This window comes from Condylura cristata, unplaced genomic scaffold, assembly GCF_000260355.1.
Source record: "Condylura cristata isolate star-nosed mole 26May11 unplaced genomic scaffold, ConCri1.0 scaffold00011, whole genome shotgun sequence".
Lineage (NCBI taxonomy): Eukaryota > Metazoa > Chordata > Mammalia > Eulipotyphla > Talpidae > Condylura > Condylura cristata.
This window is the reverse complement of record NW_004567112.1, coordinates 1,988,027-2,008,540: the sequence shown is the minus strand read 5'-3', so window position 1 is coordinate 2,008,540 and position 20,514 is coordinate 1,988,027. Positions and strand designations below refer to the sequence as shown.

Genomic DNA, 20,514 nt, shown 5'->3' with positions numbered 1-20,514 from the left:
GTGATCTGCGGTGCCTGAGGGGTGGCGGTGTCCAGTCCAGTCGTGTGAGTGACCTGCGGTGCCTGAGGGGTGGCGGGCGTCCAGCACTTCACGCAGCTCCAGAGTTCCCATGCTGGAGAAACCACAGAAGGAAAGTGGCCCAGTGACCACTTCAGTGCTCAGACACGGCAGCGGGCTCGAGGCCCCGAGCTCAGGGTGCCGGTCAGCCGCCCGTCCCCAGGCGCCCGGGTCGCCCTCGGCCTTCCCGCCGGACGCCGTGTCCCAGTCCGTGCCTCCTTGCCCTGCCTGGTCTGCGGGCTCCGGGCTGCTGGGAGTCACTTCACGCTGAGAGCAGGGCTGCACCTCAGCACCGCCCAGGGCCCATCTGCCCGCCCTGCCGGAGGGGCCGCCTGTCTGACGGGCAGCTGGAGGCCGCGCGGGCCGCTCTCGGGGTCCCGGCGCCCCCTCCCGCCCCACCAGGCTGCTCTCCGGCCTCGCCCACGGCGCGGCTGCGGGGCTGTGGGGTGGCCTTGGCTGTCTAAGCGCGGGCGTGGGCTGGGGCTCGAGCCGCGACGTCACGGGAACTGGCAGCTCAGCCCGACATGGGCACTGCCTCGGCCGTCTGCTCCTGGTGGAAACGGGCCCTGCAGATCGGGTCGCAGGAGTGAAGGGGGTGGATCTCTGAGTCCGCGGGATGCCTGTGACCCCCAAGTGTGCTTCTGGCCTCAGGAGAGCGCTGCCGAGAAGGAGCACTGGAGTCAGGAGCCGGAGGGCAGTGGCGGGGTGGGAGACGGCGGCCGCAGCTCAGGCCACCTCCGGTTGCAGACAGCCGCTGCGTCCTCCCGCTCCCGAGTGCCGGCGGGGTACTGAGAGAGCCCCGTGCCCCCCTCCAGGGGCTACGCCACCAGGCATGTGGTGGAGGGCCTGGCGCCGCGGACACTGTACCGGTTTCGGCTGAAGGTCACCAGCCCCTCTGGAGAATTTGACTACAGCCCCGTGGTCACCGTGTGCACGACCAGTGAGTACCGCCCGCCGGCCGCGGCTTCTCGGGACCGGCGCAGAGGCCGCAGGGAGGGGCCGGAGCGTTCCGGCTCGGGGGCTCCCTGGAAAGCAGCCACGATGGTGCGTTTGAGCCTGGGGAGACCTGGCTCCCCGAGACCCGGGGCAGGCCGCTCACTCAGAATCGGGACAGCAGCTCTTCCCGGTGCCGGGACTGGCCTGCCGGTGGGCTGGGGCCGGACTGGGCGCTGGCCCCCCGGGGCGGGGGCTGCCTGTCTGGGGTCCTCGGGAGCCACACGGGGCCGAGCGGCCTCCGTGTGTGGGTCTGGCCCTGGGGCGGGCAGGGCCCTCTGCCGCCCAGGGGAGGGGGTGCGCACTCGCTCGGAAGCGGGGGCCCAGGCCACCACCCCGACCCGCTCCCTTTGCCCAGGTCAGGTTTAGGGCGCAGCTACTTCCTGGGGTCATGGTAGCCCGTGTGTGCAGAGTTAGCGTGGGTGGAGGGCCCTGGCCCGCGAGCAGGTCTCGCCTTTGTGAGGAAAGTGCTGTCCAGCGCGGGGAGCCTGGCCGGCGTGCTCGGTCCCTGCGTCTTAACTGTGTCCGTGAGCGTCGATTCCTGGGAACCGGGGGCAGGACACAGGCCACCTGAGCGCGCCTTCGCCCAGAGTGTCTCCCCCCAGCACAGCCGCCGCATCTCACGGGATGCGGTTTGGCTCCGTGGGGTCAGCGGCCGCGAGCTGGCCGGGGCCCCTGGTCGTGGCGGGCAGAGAATGGAAAGGCCGGAGGTGGAACGCAGAGGAGGAGGAGGAAGGCCGGTTTCCCTGCTGGCCCTCACGTCCGCTGGGGGACAGGTCCTCCCGCAGTCGGGAGGCCACTGGCACTGGCCGGGAGGGGCTGGCGGGGTGCGGGCCAGCCCTGGGGTCACCAGCAGGCTCTTGGCACCGTCACACCCACTGCAGCCAGGGCCGCGGCTGCGCGCACGGGCGGCGTCGGGGGCCGCGCCGGGAAGGCAGAGGCCGGCTTGCAGGGACCAGGGCTCGGCCTGCCGCTGCGGCTGCTTCCGGAGGCCGCCAGGGCCGGCACTTGCTTTTCCCCACTGGCACAGGCTGCCAGCCCCCACCCTCTCACCCACCGGCAGGCTCGGGAAGCAGAGGGAATCCACTCTTTCTGCTCCCGTGCCCTGCAGGCTTTGGGGGGCCGGCTGAGAGGTCAGAGTGCCACTGACTGGAGACTGGGAGGCCTTGCCCATGTGGGTGTTTTTCCAACGTTCACCCCGTCTTGCAATGCCAGGACCGATGGGCCCTGGGCGTTGGCAGTGTGGACAGGCCCGCATGGGGCCTTGCAGCAGGACAGGGCAGGGCGGGGTCCACGGGAGGGTCAGCACCTGCAGACCCGGCCGGGCGGTCTCTGTTAGGAGCCGCGGGGGACGGGTGAGCTCCCTGGAGAGGCTCTTACCGGGGGGTTGCCTAGAGCTGCTCGCCCCGTTTGAGCGAGTCTCGCGTCCTTCACCTGCGCAAGAGCACTCACAGGCTGGCATCTCCCAGGCGCTGCTGCCCTGACGCCCTAAAGCCCTTGCAGCCAACACCCCAGTCCCCGCTCCCAGGACAGCCCCAGATAGCCCCGCCATAGGTGCCGAGCCTCCTGCCGAGCGGCAGGGGGACCCCCACCGCACCCCGAGGGAGGCCGCCTGCCCGTCCTTGGCTCTAGGCCTCACCTGGACTCGTTTGTGCCCTGAGGCCCCTGTTCTCTTCTGGGGTGCATGCCCCAACGAGGACCGCCTCCTCTCTGCCCCTTGGCTGCCTGGCGGGCCCCTCCCCTGCCCAGGCTGCCCAGCCTGCTGTGACCCCACTGGGCCACAAGCGCCAGGGACACCCCGCGGCTCCGCTTCCCGGGGAGGCGTGGCTGCTGCCTCAGAAACGCTCGCGCTTTGCCCTTTGGTCACTCGTTGGCCGCTCAAGTTGGCCGGCGACTCTGGCCCAGAAACCAGCTCCTTGGGGCAGCGACGGCGCTGAGGGTTGGCCAAGTCTGACGGAACCGGGAGGGTCATTCCCAAAGGTCAGCGCAGCCTGGAGCCAGCGCTTCTGTGATGTGACGAAAGGCCGGCCTGGCCTGCTCCCCACCTCCCCCGAGGGGGCTGCTGCCCCAGCCCCCCGCCTTGGGCGACCCGCCTCTGTTTCTCCAGGAGAGCCCCTCAGCAGCGAGCACTTCCACCGAGCGGTCAGCGTCAACGACGAAGACCTGCTGGCCCGGATACTCCAAGGCGGGTGAGCGGGCGCCGTGGCCTGTCCGCTGTTCCGCGCCCCCCGTCAAGCCCCGGGCCGCTTTATGCCCCCGAACCCCGTCCTTAGAGACGGGCTCCCTGGGGACGGCTGAGTCCAGCGGTGAGTCCAGCAGCCCCCACGGAGAGGGCCGCCCCCCTCGGGGGGCTGAGGCCTCGTGGGGCTTGTGGTCACCGCCGGGAGAGTCGCCAGCCCGGGCATCCCTTTCTTCCCAGAAGGTTCTGCCCAGGCCCCTGTCTGATTACCCCTGCCGAGATGGAGGGGTCACTCGGTCTGTTCTTTCTGATTCAAAAGCTTGAGGGCCCCGGGAATCAGGCCAGCACGGGCGCTACAGGGGGGTCACTGCCCCTCGGTGACCAGGGAGGATGGAACGAGGATGGTAGCCGGGGTCTGCTTAGGGTCAGTGTCCCAGTGCCTCTGGACACAAGTCGCTGCCTGGGCCGCTGGAGTCAGGCCGCACCCACAGAAAACTGAGCTGCGGGCTGACCCCAGCACCCTGCGCCCCTAGATGAGGGGATGCTCAGCGGCAAGCGGGTGCCTGACGGTCCCAGAGGGGCCCCCCACGCGCCTCGGGGTCGCGTGTGGTCTCGAGCTGAAGGCAGCGCCTGCTGTAAGGGAACTGGCGGCGGCGCTCCGACCTCCCGAGAATCCGAGTCTTGGCAAATGCCAGGCGGGGCAGCCTGAGGCGACGGGCCCTGGATGCCTGGAAGAAGTTGGGCGTTTCGGGAGTGCGCCACTGTGGCCCCGGGCACCCCCGGCGGGTCACGCCTCCGCGTCTCCCCAGCTCCATCCAGGTGGATGTCCCCAACAAGTTCGGCTTCACCGCGCTGATGGTCGCCGCCCAGAAGGGGTACACCAGGTGGGCGCTCTGCCGGGGCGGGCCCCGCCCCTCAGGGCTCCCCGGGCTGGCAGGGACAGGGCAGGGGCCCCGGGGGGCCCAGCTGCTGCTCTTCCCCCAGCTGTCCCCCAAAGGGGCTGAGCACGCACTCGGCCGTCCGCTGCGAGGTCACAGAGGTGCAGGCGCGAAGGGAGGTGACCTCTGGCGCTGCTTTGCAGCCCGTTCTGTGGTGCTGGGGAGAGCAGTCACTGGAATTTGAATTTCCTTAAAAAAGAAAGGGCTGAGGCTTCGTTCAGCCCTGCACAGTGGTCAGCGCCCCCAGGCCGGTGTCGGGCATCTCGGTGGCTCGTTCTGATATTTTGTGAGTGTGTCCAACGCGTAGATGTGTACACAACCACACATTAACCCGCTTTTTATTTTAACCACTGAAATGCCCTTTGGCAAACACGGCAGAGAAGCGCTCGGCAGCGGCCCTGGCCTCTCCCCTCAGGCTGGTGAAGCTGCTCGTGTCCAGCGGCACCGACGTGAGTCTGAGGAACGGAAGCGGCAAGGACAGGTGGGTGGGGCGCGGGCTGGGCTGCGCCCCGGTAGTGGCATGCCAGGCTCCGACTTGGCCCGTTTCTCTTGACGGAGCTGAGACTGAGGTGAGCTGGTCACAGAGCTGGTGACTGTGACACAGGCCTTGTCCTGCGTGACCAGGGTGCCAGTGGCTGCCGGGGTCGGGGGTCTGAGGCCCCTGCCCAGCCCCAGCTGTCCAGCTGTGGCCGTCGCTACCCGCTCTGGGCATTTGCCCCTAGGTGCCTGCGGTCCGTCCCCGGCCCTCCCTTGAGACAGTCGCTGCGTCTCCACCCAATTCTGCAAACAGGCATCTCATGTCGCTAAAGTCATAAACCGCTGTCACAGCTGGAACTGTGACCGAGAACCTCCCAGAGGTTCAGGGAAAGCTGCTGCTGAGAGCCTGTCTCTGGACGCCCACACTCAGGTGGCGGGAGGTTTGAGAAAGGTTGAAAACAATCCCTAGCCTACAGTTTGGCCTAGTTAGCTTATTCATCAACTCGATGACTATTTGCCACTGAATGTGGACAGGACAGGCCTGAGCTGGCCCCTCCCTGCACTGGGCACAGCCAGCCCCGCTCCCAGGGGGCCGAGGAAGGCCAGGAGCACCCAAGAAGTGCCTCTAGCGCCGAGGGCCTCCTGCGCCACTCTGGGCGCAGTGCAGGGGGCACCCCTCAGCAGCGGTATCAGACAGTGTCTAAGTCTAAAAAGCGGTTTTCTGAATGGCTCCAGAAGTTTGCAAAAGAATAATGCCACTTTAAAAGAGGAAAAAGAAAAACATTGGAAGGAAAGGGGAAGAATCAACAGCGAGGCAGGCTCTGAGGCCTTAGAAAACACCGGCCGAGGCCACTCTCGCCCGTCTGAGACAAGAGATCACGAGTTTCAAAGGGTGTGGGTGACGCTTCTGGAGACCATGTGAACAGGACAGGCAGCAGCTGCTTCAGCCGCAGGAAATCTGGCGAATCTGCTGGTGGAGGTATTTTTTATGACGAAACTTGAACCACCAGACTCAGCCCAAGGAGCACAAAACCCGAAATCCCCAGCGTCCGCACAGACACGTGTGCCCAGGGCCCAGTCTGGCTGCGGCCGCCTTGGGGTCCGGGAGCCGCTCGCGGTGCTGGCGCTGGCGGGGTCCCTCGGAAGGTCCGTGGGGAGCCCGGGGTCAGCCCAATGCAGTGGAGGGCGGGGGCGGGGGCCGTGCGAGGGGCAGCCCGCTGGCCTCTCCGGGCCTGGCCGCTGGACTCAGCACGGTTTCACGGGAGCTGGGGAGGGCGACGGGGAGCCCCTGCTCGTCGACGGTGGGCGTGTGGGGGCTCTTCGGCTGGGAAACGCTGGGATGAGGCTGGAGACAGGGCTCGATTCTGGCAGAACCGACTTCAAATATTTGGGCGCAGGGTGGAGGCTCTAGACAGTGGGCAGACGCGAGGGAGAGGGGAGCAGTCCTGAGTGACGCACCGGCCGGCCTCCCAGTAAGGCGGGGGACACGCGAGCGTGCAAAAGAGGTCAGCTTTGCACCGAAACCGGTGAAAATGTACCGTATCGAGTGACCAGACTGAGTGCAGCTCTCCGGGCGTCCCCGAGCTAACAGGTAGGCTCTGCGAAGCCTTGCAGGAATTTTTCTTGGGAACCTGTCAAAAATGGTTCTGTAATTTGCCTGGAATAAGAAATAGACGGTAACAAGTAATAGATACTTTCTCAAGGAAGAATGTGGCTCTGCCTTGGCAGTTTGTAAAGTGCCTTATCAAGTGCAGTGACTGCAGTCAGTTGGGCAGAAGAGAAAAGACGTGAAAGTGAAACTTGGAAGTGGACGCATGCACGTGAGCCGCGTGTGCTCAGCCGGCGCCGCGCGGGGGGAGGCGGGAAGAGCAAACTGCGTTCTGATCGGCCAGCGAGTACGAAAATACATGTCGGAGCAGCTGGCACTAAGTACAAAAAGCAAAACCTTGAAAAAAGGACTCGAAAACAGTGCAGAAGGCTCTTGATCGTGTAGTGTGAAAGACACAAGCATCGAAAGAAATCACCAAGAAAAGACACATTCTAACGACCGAACGCCAGAGGTCAGGGCTTTCTGGGGAAATAACTGGAATAGGTAGGCGGTCTCCCCCCCACCCCCAAAACCCCAACTGTGCATTTGAAAAATGGCTGTCTGCGCCAGGAGCTCATAGTAGCTTGCGGTGAACAGTTAACGTAGAGAAGGCGGAGCCTTGCTAGTGACGAAGGTTAGAAACTTTCCTGGGATTATACTTTGGCCGATTTGAAAGTCAACAGCAGAGCCGAGTCGTGGGGCCTCACGGTATCGGGGGGCTCAGGGCCACGGCGCCTCTCGTTCCCAGGCCAGCTGAGCAGGGTTCCGGCTGGAGCTGCCCCAGGTTACGCCTCAGCTGGTGCTGCGGCCTGCGTGGGCCCCGCAGCGGCCCCGCGAACAGGGGTCCCGCGGCCCGGGGCTCCGTGAGCCTCAGTGTCCCCTTCGCAGGGGAGTCTCCCACCGCGTGAGGAGGCTGTGTGAGCGTCCTCCCCGCACGGCACCCTGAGCGCCTCTGGGAGCTGTCTGGCCACCTGCTGAATTGGGAGTTGCAAAAGAGGGAGGGATTTCTTAACTTCATGATTTATTTTTATGAGCTTACGAGCTGTGAAAAAAGAGCGTCAGCTGAGGCTGCTACGTCTCCTCCCGTAAAGCCAGCAAATGTTTAACAGTTTTCTTGAAATACCAATATTTAGAGTACAGCCGGCTCGGCAGTTCCCTCAGACGGCGTCAAATGGGTATTTTGTCTCCTTTCTTCTCTTCTAAATATCACCACGGCTGTATCTCAACCACAGTGACGATTCACTTCTAACTCGGAGACGAAGCGCGCATGCTTGCAAAATCCACTGCCCTAAAGTGTGCAATTGGCATTTCACTTTTCCAGTGCATTAGCAGAGTCGCGCAGCTGCCACCACTAATTCCAGAACGTTCCATCCGCTCAGAAGGGAGGACGCCTCTGCCCGGAGCAGTCCCCCGGCCTTCTCCCCCCGCGCGGCACCCGCAGGGGTCCGGGCCCCTCCTGCCCGGGACAGTCGCACTAACACGGTCTCAGCTGCAGAGGCCTGTGCTTGGCGTCCTGCGCTTAACGCGGCGTTTGGAGGTTCGTCCGTGGGCAGCCCAGGCAGCGCCCCGCGTCCGGAGCGGCATTGACTGAGCCAGTCCGCAGGGGCCCTGGCCCGGTCACGTGCACGAGGTTTATCTTCCCTTACCGACATAGCACGATGACGCTGAGCCAAACATTGTTACTGGCGGGCCCGGCAGTCTTCACTCACTTCTATGGCCGAAGAACACCCCGTGTGCTCAGACCACACTGTGTCTGTGTGAGGTTTCTATTTTCTCCAAGTCATGTTTAAAAGAGATTTGCTTACTTATGCACACAAGAACCGGGTACAGGTGAGGGAGAAATGACTCCCCCCTAGAGACAGCGCGGGGCGCAGAGCAGGCGGATCCACTGAAGCCCGCTGCTGAGGGGGCCGCGGGGGACTGGACTCGGGCTGTCCAGGGACGGACTCGGGCTGTCGTGGCTGCGGCAGCTGCACCGTGCTGAGACTGGACCCCTGCGCCACCCAGGGGGGGGCCCTTTCTCTAAGCAGTTTTCGTGGCTCTTCTACTCTGGGGCGAGCCAGGGGGATGGGGGTAGGAGGGGCCCCCGGAGTGGCCCCCAGCCCGTGCCCCGTGTGTTGCAGTCTGATGCTCGCGTGCTACGCGGGCCACCTGGACGTCGTGAAGCTCCTGCGCAGCCACGGCGCCAGCTGGGAGACACGCGACCTGGGGGGCTGCACGGCCCTGCACTGGGCTGCCGACGGCGGCCACTGCCACGTGATCGAGTGGATGATCCGGGACGGCTGTGAGGTGGGGCCTCGCCGCCGCGCCAGCCCGCTGGGGGTCGACCCGGGGGCGCAAGGGCCAGCAGGCCTGACGCAGCCTCAGGCCGTCCCGGGACGGCCGCGCCCCCATGGCCTGGGCCTGCTGCCCGGGGCAGGTAGAGTTGCTGTCTCCAGGGGCGCACGGAGGCGGCGGTATCCACACGTGTGCCAGCGCACTCCTCGATCGAGGGGTGTCCCTGGCCGGGGGGCGGCCCGGGCGCGTTCCTCGGGGGGACGGCTGCGGGGAGGAGGCCGCCCGGGCTGGACCTGGCTGCTCCTGTGTGTTCTGCCCCCGGGTCCCATCCCGACAGCCACAGGCACTGCCAGCTTAGGGGGCAAGTATGTGCGAGCAGGCTGCTCGGAAAGGACTTGAAACCGCTTCAAGTCACTTGAAAGTAACAACGAACTTCAAAGCCCTGCCGAGGGAAGGCAGGCGCGAGAGCATGGGGCGGCTCCGGGCGCCAGGAGTGAGGGACACCCTGGCATTTCCCTCCTTGTTGTACCGTCCGCACGGAGCAGAGCTGAGGGGGGGAGTGTCGGGGGGGCCCGGGGCCCCAGCACGTGCAGCTCCTCAGTGCGCCTGCAGCCAGCTGGGCGTCCCTCTGGGCGGCAGGCCGGCTGAGAGCAGCTCTTCTCTGGCGTCGCAGGTGGACGTGGCAGACACGGGCTCGGGGTGGACCCCACTCATGAGGGTCTCCGCGGTCTCAGGAAACCAGCGCGTGGCCTCGCTGCTGATTGAGGCCGGAGCGGACGTGAACAGGAGGGATAAGGACGGGAAGACGCCCCTGATGGTAGGGCCCCGCCCCAAAGCCTGCTGCTCCCTGCCGCCTCACAGGGACCTCGACGGCTCTTTGTTGACAGCGGTCACTTTCAAAGCTCCAGGGCCATGTCCCTGTCGGGCAGCACAGGCCCGTGGAAGCCTCTCTGCTGTCCAGCCGCGGGCCTGGCCCCCGTGGGCCTGGACACAGCCACTGCCTGCCTCTGCGCGGTCAGCTTCCCGCAGGGCCAGAGCCCGCCCCACCCTACCCCTGCGCCGGGCACGCGGAGGCCCGGGGGCTCACAGGGGCCCGGGGGCTCACAGGGGCCCGGCTCTGCGGTTCTCAGGTGGCCGTCCTGAACAACCACGAGGAGTTAGTCCAGCTGCTTCTCGAGAAGGGGGCAGACGCAACTGTGAAAAACGAGGTAAAGACGCGGTCTTTCCCGGAGACGCTCCGCGGGAGGAGAGCATAGCACACACGGATGACCACGCTCCTTGTTCTCTCTCCCAGTTCGGCAAAGGCGTCCTGGAGATGGCCAGAGTTTTTGACAGACAGGTTGGAATGTTCTTTCTGCTGCTCAGGGCTAACTTGCACCACTTGAAGTTGCCAGCAGAGATCCCAGACGCCCGCCCCTGGGGCCCCAGCCACGTGTTTTCTGTTTACCTAGAACGTGATCTCCTTGCTGGAAGAGAGGAACAAGAAGCAAATGCCCAAGAAGTCGCTGGTCCGCTGACCGCTGGTCTCCGAGGGCCGAGGGCAGCAGGGCGGGGCCGGCTGTCCACGCAGAGCGATGAGCTGCAGCCCCGGGGCTACGGCGGGTTATTTACTTAGTTGAAGCTTCACAGGGACCTGGTAACCGGCGCACCTACGACCGTCCCACGTTGAAATACATCTTTTTACCCAAGCGCCGCCGTGTCCTCACTGGGACCCGACGCCACGCTTGCTTCCTCGTGCGCCTTTTGAGCTGGTGTGAAAGGAAACGTCGGTGCCTCAGAGCTGCTGGCACACAGGGCTCTTCTCCCTCCCCGGGCTGCGCTGGGGTCCCTCCTGGGGTCCCCTGGGGTCCCTCCTGGTGGGCGCTGCTCCTCCCCCACGAGCCCGGAGCCACGTGAAATCTTTTCTTCTCAACTGTCGGCCTCACGTCAAAGCCCAGAGTCGGTATCTCAACACTCCCATGTGCCTGGCGCAGGGGACGCCGGCCAGGCTTGCCCGGACGGCCAGTCCGAGCAGGAGGCGTCCCCACGTGCGCCCTGACGGGGGATCACCTGGCTGGCGCTGCCCAGGTGCTCGGCGGAGGGTGGTCTTGAGAGCGGGAGGGTGTGGAGATTGCTCCGTTTGGGTCAGGGAATGGTGCCACCAGGCCTGCCGACTGGGCCGGCCACAGGCGGGAGGAGCACGTGGCTCAGCTGGACACTGGAAGGCAGCGAGGGCGTGAGCGGGGAGGCGGCCTGCGCTGTGTCCGCCCCGGGCCACCTGCCACGGCCTGCACAGCAGCGGGACTTTCTCCGGGAAAGGCCGGTGGAGGCTTTGGGAGGAAGGCGGGGGACGGCCCTCTGCGTCTGCGCGGCCCTCGGGTACCCCGTGCAGCGCACACTGCCCCCTTGGGGGGGGGTTGTGGGTCACAGCCCTCCGCTGCCGCACTACGGCTTAGCTTTGCGGGCACAGTCCTCTGCGTCGGCTGGATCGAAAGCTCTGCACACCTGATCACGGCCACACGTCCCAAAGCTCTGCTCGGGGTTCAACCCGCCTTGCTCCCGTCTCTCCGTCTCTGCAGACACCAGCCCCCTCGGTGGCTGGGCTCGTCGTACCCCGTTGGCCTCAGGCCGGGAGGCACCTTCCTGGCCCCGAAGCCGTGGCCGCGTCCTGACGTGGATGCCACGGGTAGTGGCGGTGAGTGGAAGTGACTCCTCCCCTTCGGCAGTTTTCAAAGTCCCCACGTCTCACTGGTGACGCCCGCCAGGGCCAACGTTGTCTAGAATGGACGTGATCTGTGAGGAGGAAATGGAAGCCGCTGACATGGAAGAGCTGCTCACGGCGACAGCCCGCAGGCCGACAGGTGAGACCACCAGACGTCTCGCGACGACGCTGTTTCCGGTCTCGTTTCGTCCAGTCAGCCTCAGGGATGGGTTTATCTGAGCGTCATCAGGTCACAGCGGGCTCTTGGCGTCTGGCAGCAGCACTGTGGCCTTCCCCGTGACCTCTGGCTTGGTGGCCGGCTCGTCAGATTCCTTGGCCTGAACCGCCCCCGCCCCGCTGAGGCCCCGCCGGGCAGTGGGGTCTGCGTGCCCACGGGCCAGCTGTACGTTCTGTTCGTCTGCTCTTTCCTCGGTGAGACCAGAGGGTGGATTATCTTGTTTCAATTTCCCCAAAGCAGCCACTCATGGTTTGAATCTATTTTTTTACGGTTAATAGTTTTTTTATTTGTACAAATTCATTCCTGCTATTCCCCCCCAGGTTTATTTTTTTGTATGACGTAGTTTTTATGGCGGCTAGCAAACGCGCTGACTTTCATCTTCGCTGATATGTGAGTCAGGGCTACGGTCACTCCTCAGCCTTGTTTGCAGCTCCCGCGGGAGGTTTTCTGAGTGTCCCCTTGAAAAGATTTAATTGGGATCCTTGTACAATACAAACTTCCCGGCCTCACCTCAACCCTTCCCGACTGGGACCCTCAGCCGGCAGCTGGGCGCAGCGGGTGCCTCCCAAGTGCGTGCTCGGAGTCGGGCTGAGCAGTGGGTGCGCTGGGCGGGCGCGTTGGCGTGGCATTTGCTAGATAATCTGACTGGTCTCTGACTCCAGAATCGTGGCAGTTGTGGGCCACAGAATTGTTCTGCTACTGTCAGTGCACGATCATTTTGAGAATTTGTACCATCTGGAATTTGTTTTCCTTCATTTTAATTATATATACATAGATTTATAGTTTATGTTTATACATTATATATTAGAATATGTTACAGATTATGTGTACATGTTCACATAATTTTCTGGAGGCTCTCTGAAAGGAGGCGCAGTCTGTATTTCTGAAGAGTCCCGAATGCTACGTATCGATTTAATCAATATTCATGGCATCTGTATTAGCTCTGTGCACGCTTGCTTTGCCACTGGGGGTGGTGGGAGAAAAACGCCTGTTAGCCTTCCGTGTATCTGTCTTGCTGGGGAGGGCATCGATTCTTTATTTATGAAGTTGGATGCTATTTAAAAATTTTATAAATAGATATTCATTACGCTTAGATTTTCATGCTGGTTAAGTCTGATACAAATGTTTTAATCTGCTTGCTTTTTCAATTTATCTTCTTGGTAAATAAGGTAAGCTGACATTTGTTTTGATAACTCATATATTCATAGTTCCCACAGACTTTCTCCCCTGCTCCTCCCCGGCCCCCTCCCCACCAGTGTGCGCGTGGAAAGGCATCTTCTTCCCCTCGCGTCCTGTGATCTGATGCCTCCCCTGAACCCACCCCCACCCCGCTCCGTTTTTCTTAGCTCTTCTGTGTCGTCCCAGAATTTCCATACGCATCTGTAAATGAGGCCAAGGACACGCCTTTCATAGCGGGAGTCCGCCCCTTGCTTGGTGGCATTCCTAGCAATGAACGGGACACATCTTTACTGTATACCATTTATTGGCTATAATATGCTTAATGACTTTTTCCATGGAAATCGCAGGTTGCGTTTACCGGAAGAACCCCGATACGTGTACAAGAGTGACAGACTGTAACATAGCAAGGTACGTGAAAACAATGAGCAAACCAAAGCGTTATAAATGGTTGAAGCATCGTAACGTCAGTGTGCTGTGCAGTAGATGCAGCTGTACTGTGCTCAGTCGCCGTAGCCACGTTTCAGAGCCACACACACATCCTAGCCATGGCCCTGCCTGTCGGACCTGACGGGAGGCCACGGGGCGGCGTCTTGCTGGCTAGCGAGCCCCGGCCTTCCAGTTTCTCTCTCTCCCTGCCCACGCGCCGCCCGCAGGCCGTGATCACGAACGCCATGGCGTTTGTTTATAAAGCTAAATGATCACCCGACGTCTCATCTCTTGTTTGGATTTAAAATGTGCAAAATCGAGGACTAAAATAGGTAAGATTCACAGGGAACATGGAAGATGTTTCTGGAAGATGACGGGGAAAACCGGGGTAGGTTACAGAGACTCTAACCTGAAAGGGCCTAATCGCGTTGAGACTGACTTTCGTTCCACCTTCCGGGCCCAACAGTCCTCACAGGCTGTTCACAGCACGCTACAAGCCATGTTTCCCCGGTTTCCCAGCAGACACAAGCACCAAGTGGCTGGACGCCCAGCGGCCCTTGACCTGAAGGTGAAGAGGGGGCTTCCTTTATGAAAGGTAGGGAAACCGGACACCCACAGGGAGGGGATGGCTTCTGGAAGATTCCTTACCGCACAGAAACGGTTCTCAGCCTGGGGCTTATGAATCTCAGTGTTTTTTAATCATGATTAATTTTCAAATAGGTTTACAGGGGTAGCTGTCACTAGGAGTGTGGGGTAGGTCAGTCATGACAGGTGCAAAATGAGCTGATGGTCTAAGGCGACGCCCCTTGCTGAGGCAGGGGGTCCCTGTGAGTGGGTGCTGTGCTCAGAGGGATTGTGCCGGGTTTCTGGGTGCCGGGGGGGCAGCTCCTGCTGCAGCCCTGGGTGCCTGTGGGGGGCTCGGGGGTGGGGGTGGGGCGGCTGCAGCAATGCCTGCTTTGGCTGGGTGGGGATGGGGGGCAGAGCACTGAGGTTGGCGTGGGTCCATCTGGGGAAAGGAAATGTGGGGTGACACAGGGAAGCAGGCTGATCTGTCCAGCCGGGGTTCCCCGTGTCCTGACCAGCTGGGCCTGTTTGGTGCTGGGAGAAACTGGCTCCCAGCATGGCCAGCCTCTGTGGTGGTGGCAGGAGAAAGGGGGGGCCCATGTGTGCCCCCAGGCCCACAGGAAGTGCACCCCAGGAGGAGGCAGGGGTCGGGCCTCGTTGGCTCAGCGCGCGGGTAAACAGGGTGCTGGGGCCCGCCGGCTGCCCGCACCAGGCTCTCGTTAGCACCATGGGCAGGCACAGGCTCCTCAGGACAGATGAGTTCGGCAGTTTCCTCAGGGGCCACGCCCGTGATCTGAGTCCATCTGTCAGACAGCCGTGGCCTGGGTTTCGTGGGCCTGAGAATTCCTGATGAGTCCAGGAGGCACGAGTGTGTGTGGGGAGGTTTGTCAGCGCGGTGCGCTGGCAAACCGTTGCTGGTGCGGCTTTGGTGCTGGGCAGCCGTGAGCGTTTTGAGATGGAAAACGCGAAGCCTGTTTCTCTCATCGCTACATGTCTGGTCCCCGATGCCAAACCTTTCAGGAGCTGAGCGTCCCGGAGGCGGCCTGGGGCGAGTCGTCCGCCTCGCCAGGAACGGGCAGTGCACGCTCCCTGCAGGCCGTGAGCGGACCCAGGCAGCAGAGGCCCCCGGTGAGTGAGGGCCTGAGGGCTCGGCTCGAGTTTTCATGCCTACACAGTTTGAAAAAGTTAGACGGTCTTTGAAACAGAAGTATTGATCTTTGTTTCCACCATCTGTGAAGCTATAAAAAGGGGGTAACACCTCCCCTCAGAAAAATCTGGAGATTATTGCAGAAGATGCTTCATTTTGTAAATACTGCAGGGGGGAAGTTCTGCTCCTTCGGTAACACTCTCTGTGCATCGTGAGGGATTATTAGGTCTAAATACGGTCTCATCTAGAAAGAAACTGCCTGGCTCTGTAGAAGCGGTCAGCCCTGCAGGGATGAGGCGGCGTCACCAGCCGTAAGCCCTCAGTGGCCACCGGTGACGGGAGCTGAGACCACAGCACTAACCCCACAGCGTCATACTGTTCCCGGGCGTCTGGAAGCTGTTGCTCCTGGCCTTCTAGGGGCAGACCCCCAAACCGTGCGTGTCTTCTTGTAACAGGAGGAGGGGGAAGATGCCAGCTGTGAGGATTTGGCATCTAGCCAGTCCAGGCCCACGTATGCACCGTGAGATGCTGTAAACTCTCCAGCTCGGTGAGCCGGCGGCAGTGACACGCTCTGCCGTGGCTCTGCACCTTCAGGATGTCCCTGGCCGCACAACCAGCCGCTGTGGGCTCTGCAGCGCGGCGTGCTGACGCCGGTCCCCCGCCGGTCGTGCGGGTGGACGGCGCGCCACCGTGTCCACTGGCGCCTAGAGGTGACGGTGGGGCGCTGAGCTTCTGGGACGTGTTTCGCTCTGCTTTAAGGCACAGGGAAGCCACTGAAATGACCCCACTGCCATCTTTACCCTAAAACGCCCGGGCGAGTGACGGAGCTGCTGTCATTCGGCTCTGCGAGTGGACGCGGGTCCCGATGACCTCCCCAGCAGCACGCACGCTGGTGCTTCCCCTTGGGTGAGTATTTTTCTTGTCATTTTCTTGCCAATGAATGCGGACGTCTTGAGGACTTGGGAAACAGCCGCCCGGTCAGACACGGGGCGAGAACGTGGCTAAGGCACATCGCCGCGCCTGCGGCTCGCGGACGTCGAGGAGGGGAGGCCGGCGTCCTCATCACATTCCGGGGGCTCAGCAGGCAGGGCCCAAGGGTCAAGGAATAGACAGACTTTGGGGGGGGGGGCTTGCTGCTAAAACGCCTTTTTGCAGCGAAGCTGGTTAGAGAACTTCCTGGTGCCGTCTGGCGCCCTGTTGTCCAGCCGTCCGAGCCGGGACGGCCGAGCGTGGGGCAACCTGTCTCCCTAGCTGCGCCTGCACAGAGAGGGGTGTCCTCTGCAGCGCGGGCACTCGGGCTCTGGTTACTGGGCACAGCCCAGGGGGAGCCCCATCGCTCTGCACAGAGATACTGGGTTAAGCTGAGGAGATGTGCTGGACTCTGACGGCAGGAGCAGTGGAAAGACCCCCCCCACGGTCCGGTTCCAGCTGGTGTGCCCACACCGGCACCCCGCTTCCAAAGGGCAGCCAGGAAAAGCTCTGGGTGTTTGTCAAGCCACCTTTCTTCCTGCTCTCCAAACGTTCTCAGGGCCAGTGAGCTCACAGTCAACTTTCTGCCTGGCTGCCCCTCCCAGTCTCTGCCCTGAAATTCCTCGACACAGCCCAGCCCTCCCCAGGGCTTCCTGGCTGGAAACCGGCACTTTCCCTGTGGTCTTGGGCTTCGGGGCGTAGCAGGTGGGCTTGCCTGCTGGCCGGGGCCTCCCTGAGAGCCGGGCACAGCCTGGGCCCGAAGCCCCTGCTCTGGTGTGCGGTCAGGGGTTCCAGACTACCACTCAGGGCTCTGCCTGGGGTCTCTCGAGCTGTGCCTGACACCAGAGCCACTGCCACGGGTTAAGGAAAGCCTCGATCAGAACGTAAACATCCTGTCCAGAGTCCCATAAAGCACATTTCAAGTTCACTAAACAAGCCTTCCTTCCGTGGAAAACTCAGTGGTGGTTGAGATGCCCAGGACGGCGCCCGCGCCCCGCGAGCATCCTGCATAGACGAGGAATTCACAAGTACCTGAGCAGGCGCGCCGCGGGCAGGAGCTCCGAGTTCTCAAGACACGGCATTTTAGACGTCACAAAAACCCTAAGGTCGGTACAAACATACCCCAACTGGCGTTGGGAGATAGTGCAAACTGCGTCTCCCGGAGCCGAGGGCCAGCTGCTCCTCGCTTCAGGCCGTGGCGTGGGCGGGCCGGGGCGGCGGCTGTCTCGGGGCGGGCCTGCGTGTCCGGGAAAGAGGGGACGACCGTCAGAGGCCCGGGGGCCACGTGTGCACTTGTCGCCCGCGGGGGCGGCCCCCTCTGCGGGGGGCGGCTGGGCCCTGGGGAGCCCTTCTCAGAGCCCCCCTTGCCGCCGCATGAGCAAAGCAGACGGGGCTGACGTCCACTTCAGTTCGGGGTTTAGACAGTGCCGGGTGTGCTTGGCCCATTAGGTGGCCGACAGAGGGCTGGGGGGTGCGGGGAGAGGGGCACCTCGCGGGCGCTACGTCTTTAACGTGCTTTGCTGCCCTTACAGCTCAGCTCAGGCGTCCCAAGGCGCCTGCACCGTGCCAGACGGCGCAGTCCTGGGGTGCCAAGCCGCGGGCGGGGTCCCTCAACATGAGCGTGGCGGTGGCCTTCCCTCGCGGACAAGACCCACGTCCGCCGGCTCTGTCGCCGGAGGCAGCAGCTCCCCCTTCAGCCCGTGCGGAAGGCGCCCCGGCGGTGAGGGCGCGGAGCCCGCAGGCGGCGGAAGGGGGGGCCGCTGTCCGCCCCTCTGGCCGGCTTTACCTCTGCGGCCCGTTGGCCGCCGTCTCGCCCCGTAGTCGGGAGAGCACGGGCGTGTGGCCCCTTTGGAGAAGCGGAGTTGCTGACCCGGGCGGCCTTTGCCTCTGAGGAGCCACGAGCTGGCTTCCTGCCCTGGGGGGGTGGGGCGGCCCCTGCCCAGGACGGGGTGTGAGCAGGCCGGGGCGCCCCGGTGTGTGAGGCCGAACCCGACCAGCTGCAGTCACTCGGGCTCCTCTGTGCAGTCTGGGGCTGTCACGGCAAACCGCGCGCGGGCTCAGGCCCTGCCTCTTCTACAGGAGGGGGCGGGGGGACCCCAGCAACAAGAATCGCCTTGAAAGCGAAGGTCGGTGTGTCTGGGCCCCCCTCTGCTGGCAACTGGCTCATCCTCCCCTGCTCGCCTCCGCCCTGTCCCCCATCTCGGGCCCAGGGGTGGGGCAGCGTCATGGGTCAGAGGAGACTTCTGGTGCCACAGCCAGGCCTGCCTGGGCCACACCTGCCTGGGCCCCAGGTAGGGGACACACGGCCTAGAACGCTCCCCACCTTCCCCCCTCCCCGGGGCCAAAACCCCAGTCTGGGCTCAAAGCCTGGCTCGGCGAGACTGGCCTGGACAGTCCGGGGGACGAGGGACGGACGAGCTGTGTCGGACCAACCTGCTGGGCGCCGGGGGGAGGCCGGGCTCGGGCCGGCCCGGGGTCCTGGCTGCGGTGCTGGCCGGCCGGGCCGCCTTGCCCAGAGGGTCTGCCGGCAGAGGCTTCTGAGGAGGGTTTGGCTTGCGAGTTCCCTGCAAAAACCCACAAGACCAGGCGTCACCCCCGTCTCGGGGCCACACCCAGTGACCCTTTGAGCCCCGAGTCCTCTGCAGAGGGGACACAGGGTCAGTGAGTGGCCTCGGGGCTCCGGCCTGTTCCTGGAATGGGGGTGGGGTGGGGAGCTGGGGCCACCTCTGCTAATCTCACCCCAATCCTCTCCAGCGGCCTGGGGGTGGCCACACAGGGAGCTGAGCCAGAGGCTGAAGATGAGGCGGCCGTGAGGAGGGATGGAGCTGTGTCCGCGCCTCACCTCTGCCCGGGCCGTACAGCGGAACAGGCCCCACCACCCGGGAGCAGGCGCGCGGGCACCCTCCGCCGTCACCGGCCCGGTCACTTCCCCACGGGCCGTGCTCACGGACGGGCAAAGCCCGCTGGGCGTCCGAGGCGTGAGCAGGGGCGGGGTGGGGCAGGGGTAGGGTGCATGCTGTTGGGGTTCTGGCCGGAGCCCAACACTTTGGACTGGGCACCCTGGACCCCAGCTTCTCCCCCTGTCAAGTGGGCGGGGCAAGGCCAGTCCCACAGCAAGCCCAGAGCCATCAGCAGTGACGTCAGCGCGTCCTAAGCCACAGATTTTAAAACGCAGCAGAGCGCACGGCCACAGCGGGCAGGCTGGCGGGTGAGTGTGGACAGTGTCCAGGAGAACAGGCCTCGGGCGCTCAGAAATGGAGGGGCCTGTCCTGCTGAGGCAGAGGGGGGCCGTGGGGCCAGACAGAAGAGTTAAGGGGGGCTCCAGAGACAAGGGCGACACCCCAGCACTAAGGGCAGCAGCACAATAAAGACCGAGGGCTCAAGCCGAGCGCTGGGCGCACGTGAGCCGGGACCTGCCCTGTCAGGGCTGGAGCTTTAGGATGCCCAGGGCAAGAAGGCGCAGATTCCTGGGGCTCCCTGCCGCCCCCCTGCGCCCTCTGGCCCCAGAGCCCCACCTTATTTCTGCTCCCTTTCTTCTTAATAAACGTTTTCTTTCTTTAAACAATTCTGCCTCCTCACCTGAGTGCCTGCGAGGTTCCTATTGCGGCTTCCTGAGGCACCAGCCCGCGGGGTCCTCGTGGGGGGCAGCACTGTCCCAGCAGCTGGGGCCTGTTCCTGGCAGGGAGACCAAGCCTGAAGACCTGGCCCTTTGGCATCACTGAGGGGGACAGGTCACCCCAAGAGACTAAGGATTCCGTTGGCCGTCGGGGCTTCGGGATCCCACCCACAGGAGCACGCGGGGACGCTCACACCTCACGGTCCTCACCCCACTGGACAGGCTTTTCCTCGGCCATGAGAGCAGGGCTGAAAGGACACCGCCGTCCAGCGGCCCGAAGGAGCTGCCCGGGGGTAAGCCACAGCTGCGTGGGAAAGGGCCGGCGGCCCCTGCCCACCGCTGGACGCGCTCAGTCCCCAGGGCCGAGCGAGCGGGACTCAGAGACTCGGGAAGGCTGAGCTCTCACACGCCGCTGGCCGACGATCTGGGAGCCAGCCTGGCCACCGGTCATCCCAACGGGCCTGAGAGGCCCCTTGGAAACAGCCCTTCAGATCTGTTTTCATTTTAAACGAGGGAGGGAGGGAGGATTCAGCTTCCAGATGGTGGGGAGAGCCAAGCGCTGCTATTGGATGGCCCCATTCTCCTTTTCCCGGCTCACGTCCTGCTAACAGTAGCCACGAATTTCAAATTTCTAAATCCAAGTGTAGCCCTGTGCTTTGGCCACCGTGTGCAATCCCCAACTCATCGGCTTCCGTCTGGTGAGAGCGACGCAGCCTCTGCCCCGGGCGGCGCAGGACGGCGGAGGCCCGGCAGAGGCCAGGAGGCCACTCTGCAGCCTCGCCCCCGGCTCATTGTTGGGTCAGTGAGAGGATCAAAGGTGCGGCAGAGCACCTCAGAGGCAAGTGCGGAGCAAGGAAGCGCTGCTGGCCAGAGCCCACCGTGTCTCGGGCTGGGAATCGTACGGCGCTAGGCCTGCCCGGCCGGCCAGCGGCGGCACAGACGAGAGGAGCTACAGCAGACGGCAGGAACCAGCATGGACCGGAGACGAGGGCCACCAGCGAGCCCATGCCTGGCCCGCCCCGGCGGCGCAACAGGTGAAGCGCTGTGCCACGAAGCTGTCCGCAGCCGCTGCAGCGCGAGCTCAATTCGCGGCCAGGGAGGGACCCCCAGGGCGCCGCAGACCTCTCCTGTCTCCCCGCTGCTCCCCTCAGCAGTGGGTTTCAGTGGGTCGGCCTGTCCTGCTCCC

The 20,514-nt window shown here is 63.6% G+C and overlaps 2 protein-coding genes across 2 annotated transcripts in view; one reads left to right on the top strand and one right to left on the bottom strand.

Moving 5' to 3' along the window:
• FANK1 (fibronectin type III and ankyrin repeat domains 1) overlaps positions 1-10,485 on the top strand; it is an 18,304-nt gene extending 7,819 nt beyond the window's left edge. Inside the window, exons 3-11 of the mRNA XM_004680954.2 lie at positions 873-997; positions 3,158-3,239; positions 4,039-4,113; positions 4,583-4,648; positions 8,356-8,521; positions 9,183-9,326; positions 9,640-9,717; positions 9,804-9,848; positions 9,961-10,485. Coding sequence (XP_004681011.1) covers positions 873-997; positions 3,158-3,239; positions 4,039-4,113; positions 4,583-4,648; positions 8,356-8,521; positions 9,183-9,326; positions 9,640-9,717; positions 9,804-9,848; positions 9,961-10,026 — 847 coding nt within the window. The 3' untranslated portion in view covers positions 10,027-10,485. The remainder of the gene's footprint in view (positions 1-872; positions 998-3,157; positions 3,240-4,038; positions 4,114-4,582; positions 4,649-8,355; positions 8,522-9,182; positions 9,327-9,639; positions 9,718-9,803; positions 9,849-9,960) is intronic.
• A 6,415-nt stretch (positions 10,486-16,900) lies between these two features.
• Positions 16,901-20,514, bottom strand: part of ADAM12 (ADAM metallopeptidase domain 12) — a 178,226-nt gene continuing 174,612 nt past the window's right edge. The window contains 2 exon segments of the mRNA XM_004680953.1: positions 16,901-16,949; positions 18,146-18,276. Of these exon segments, the coding sequence (XP_004681010.1) occupies positions 16,901-16,949; positions 18,146-18,276 (180 nt within the window).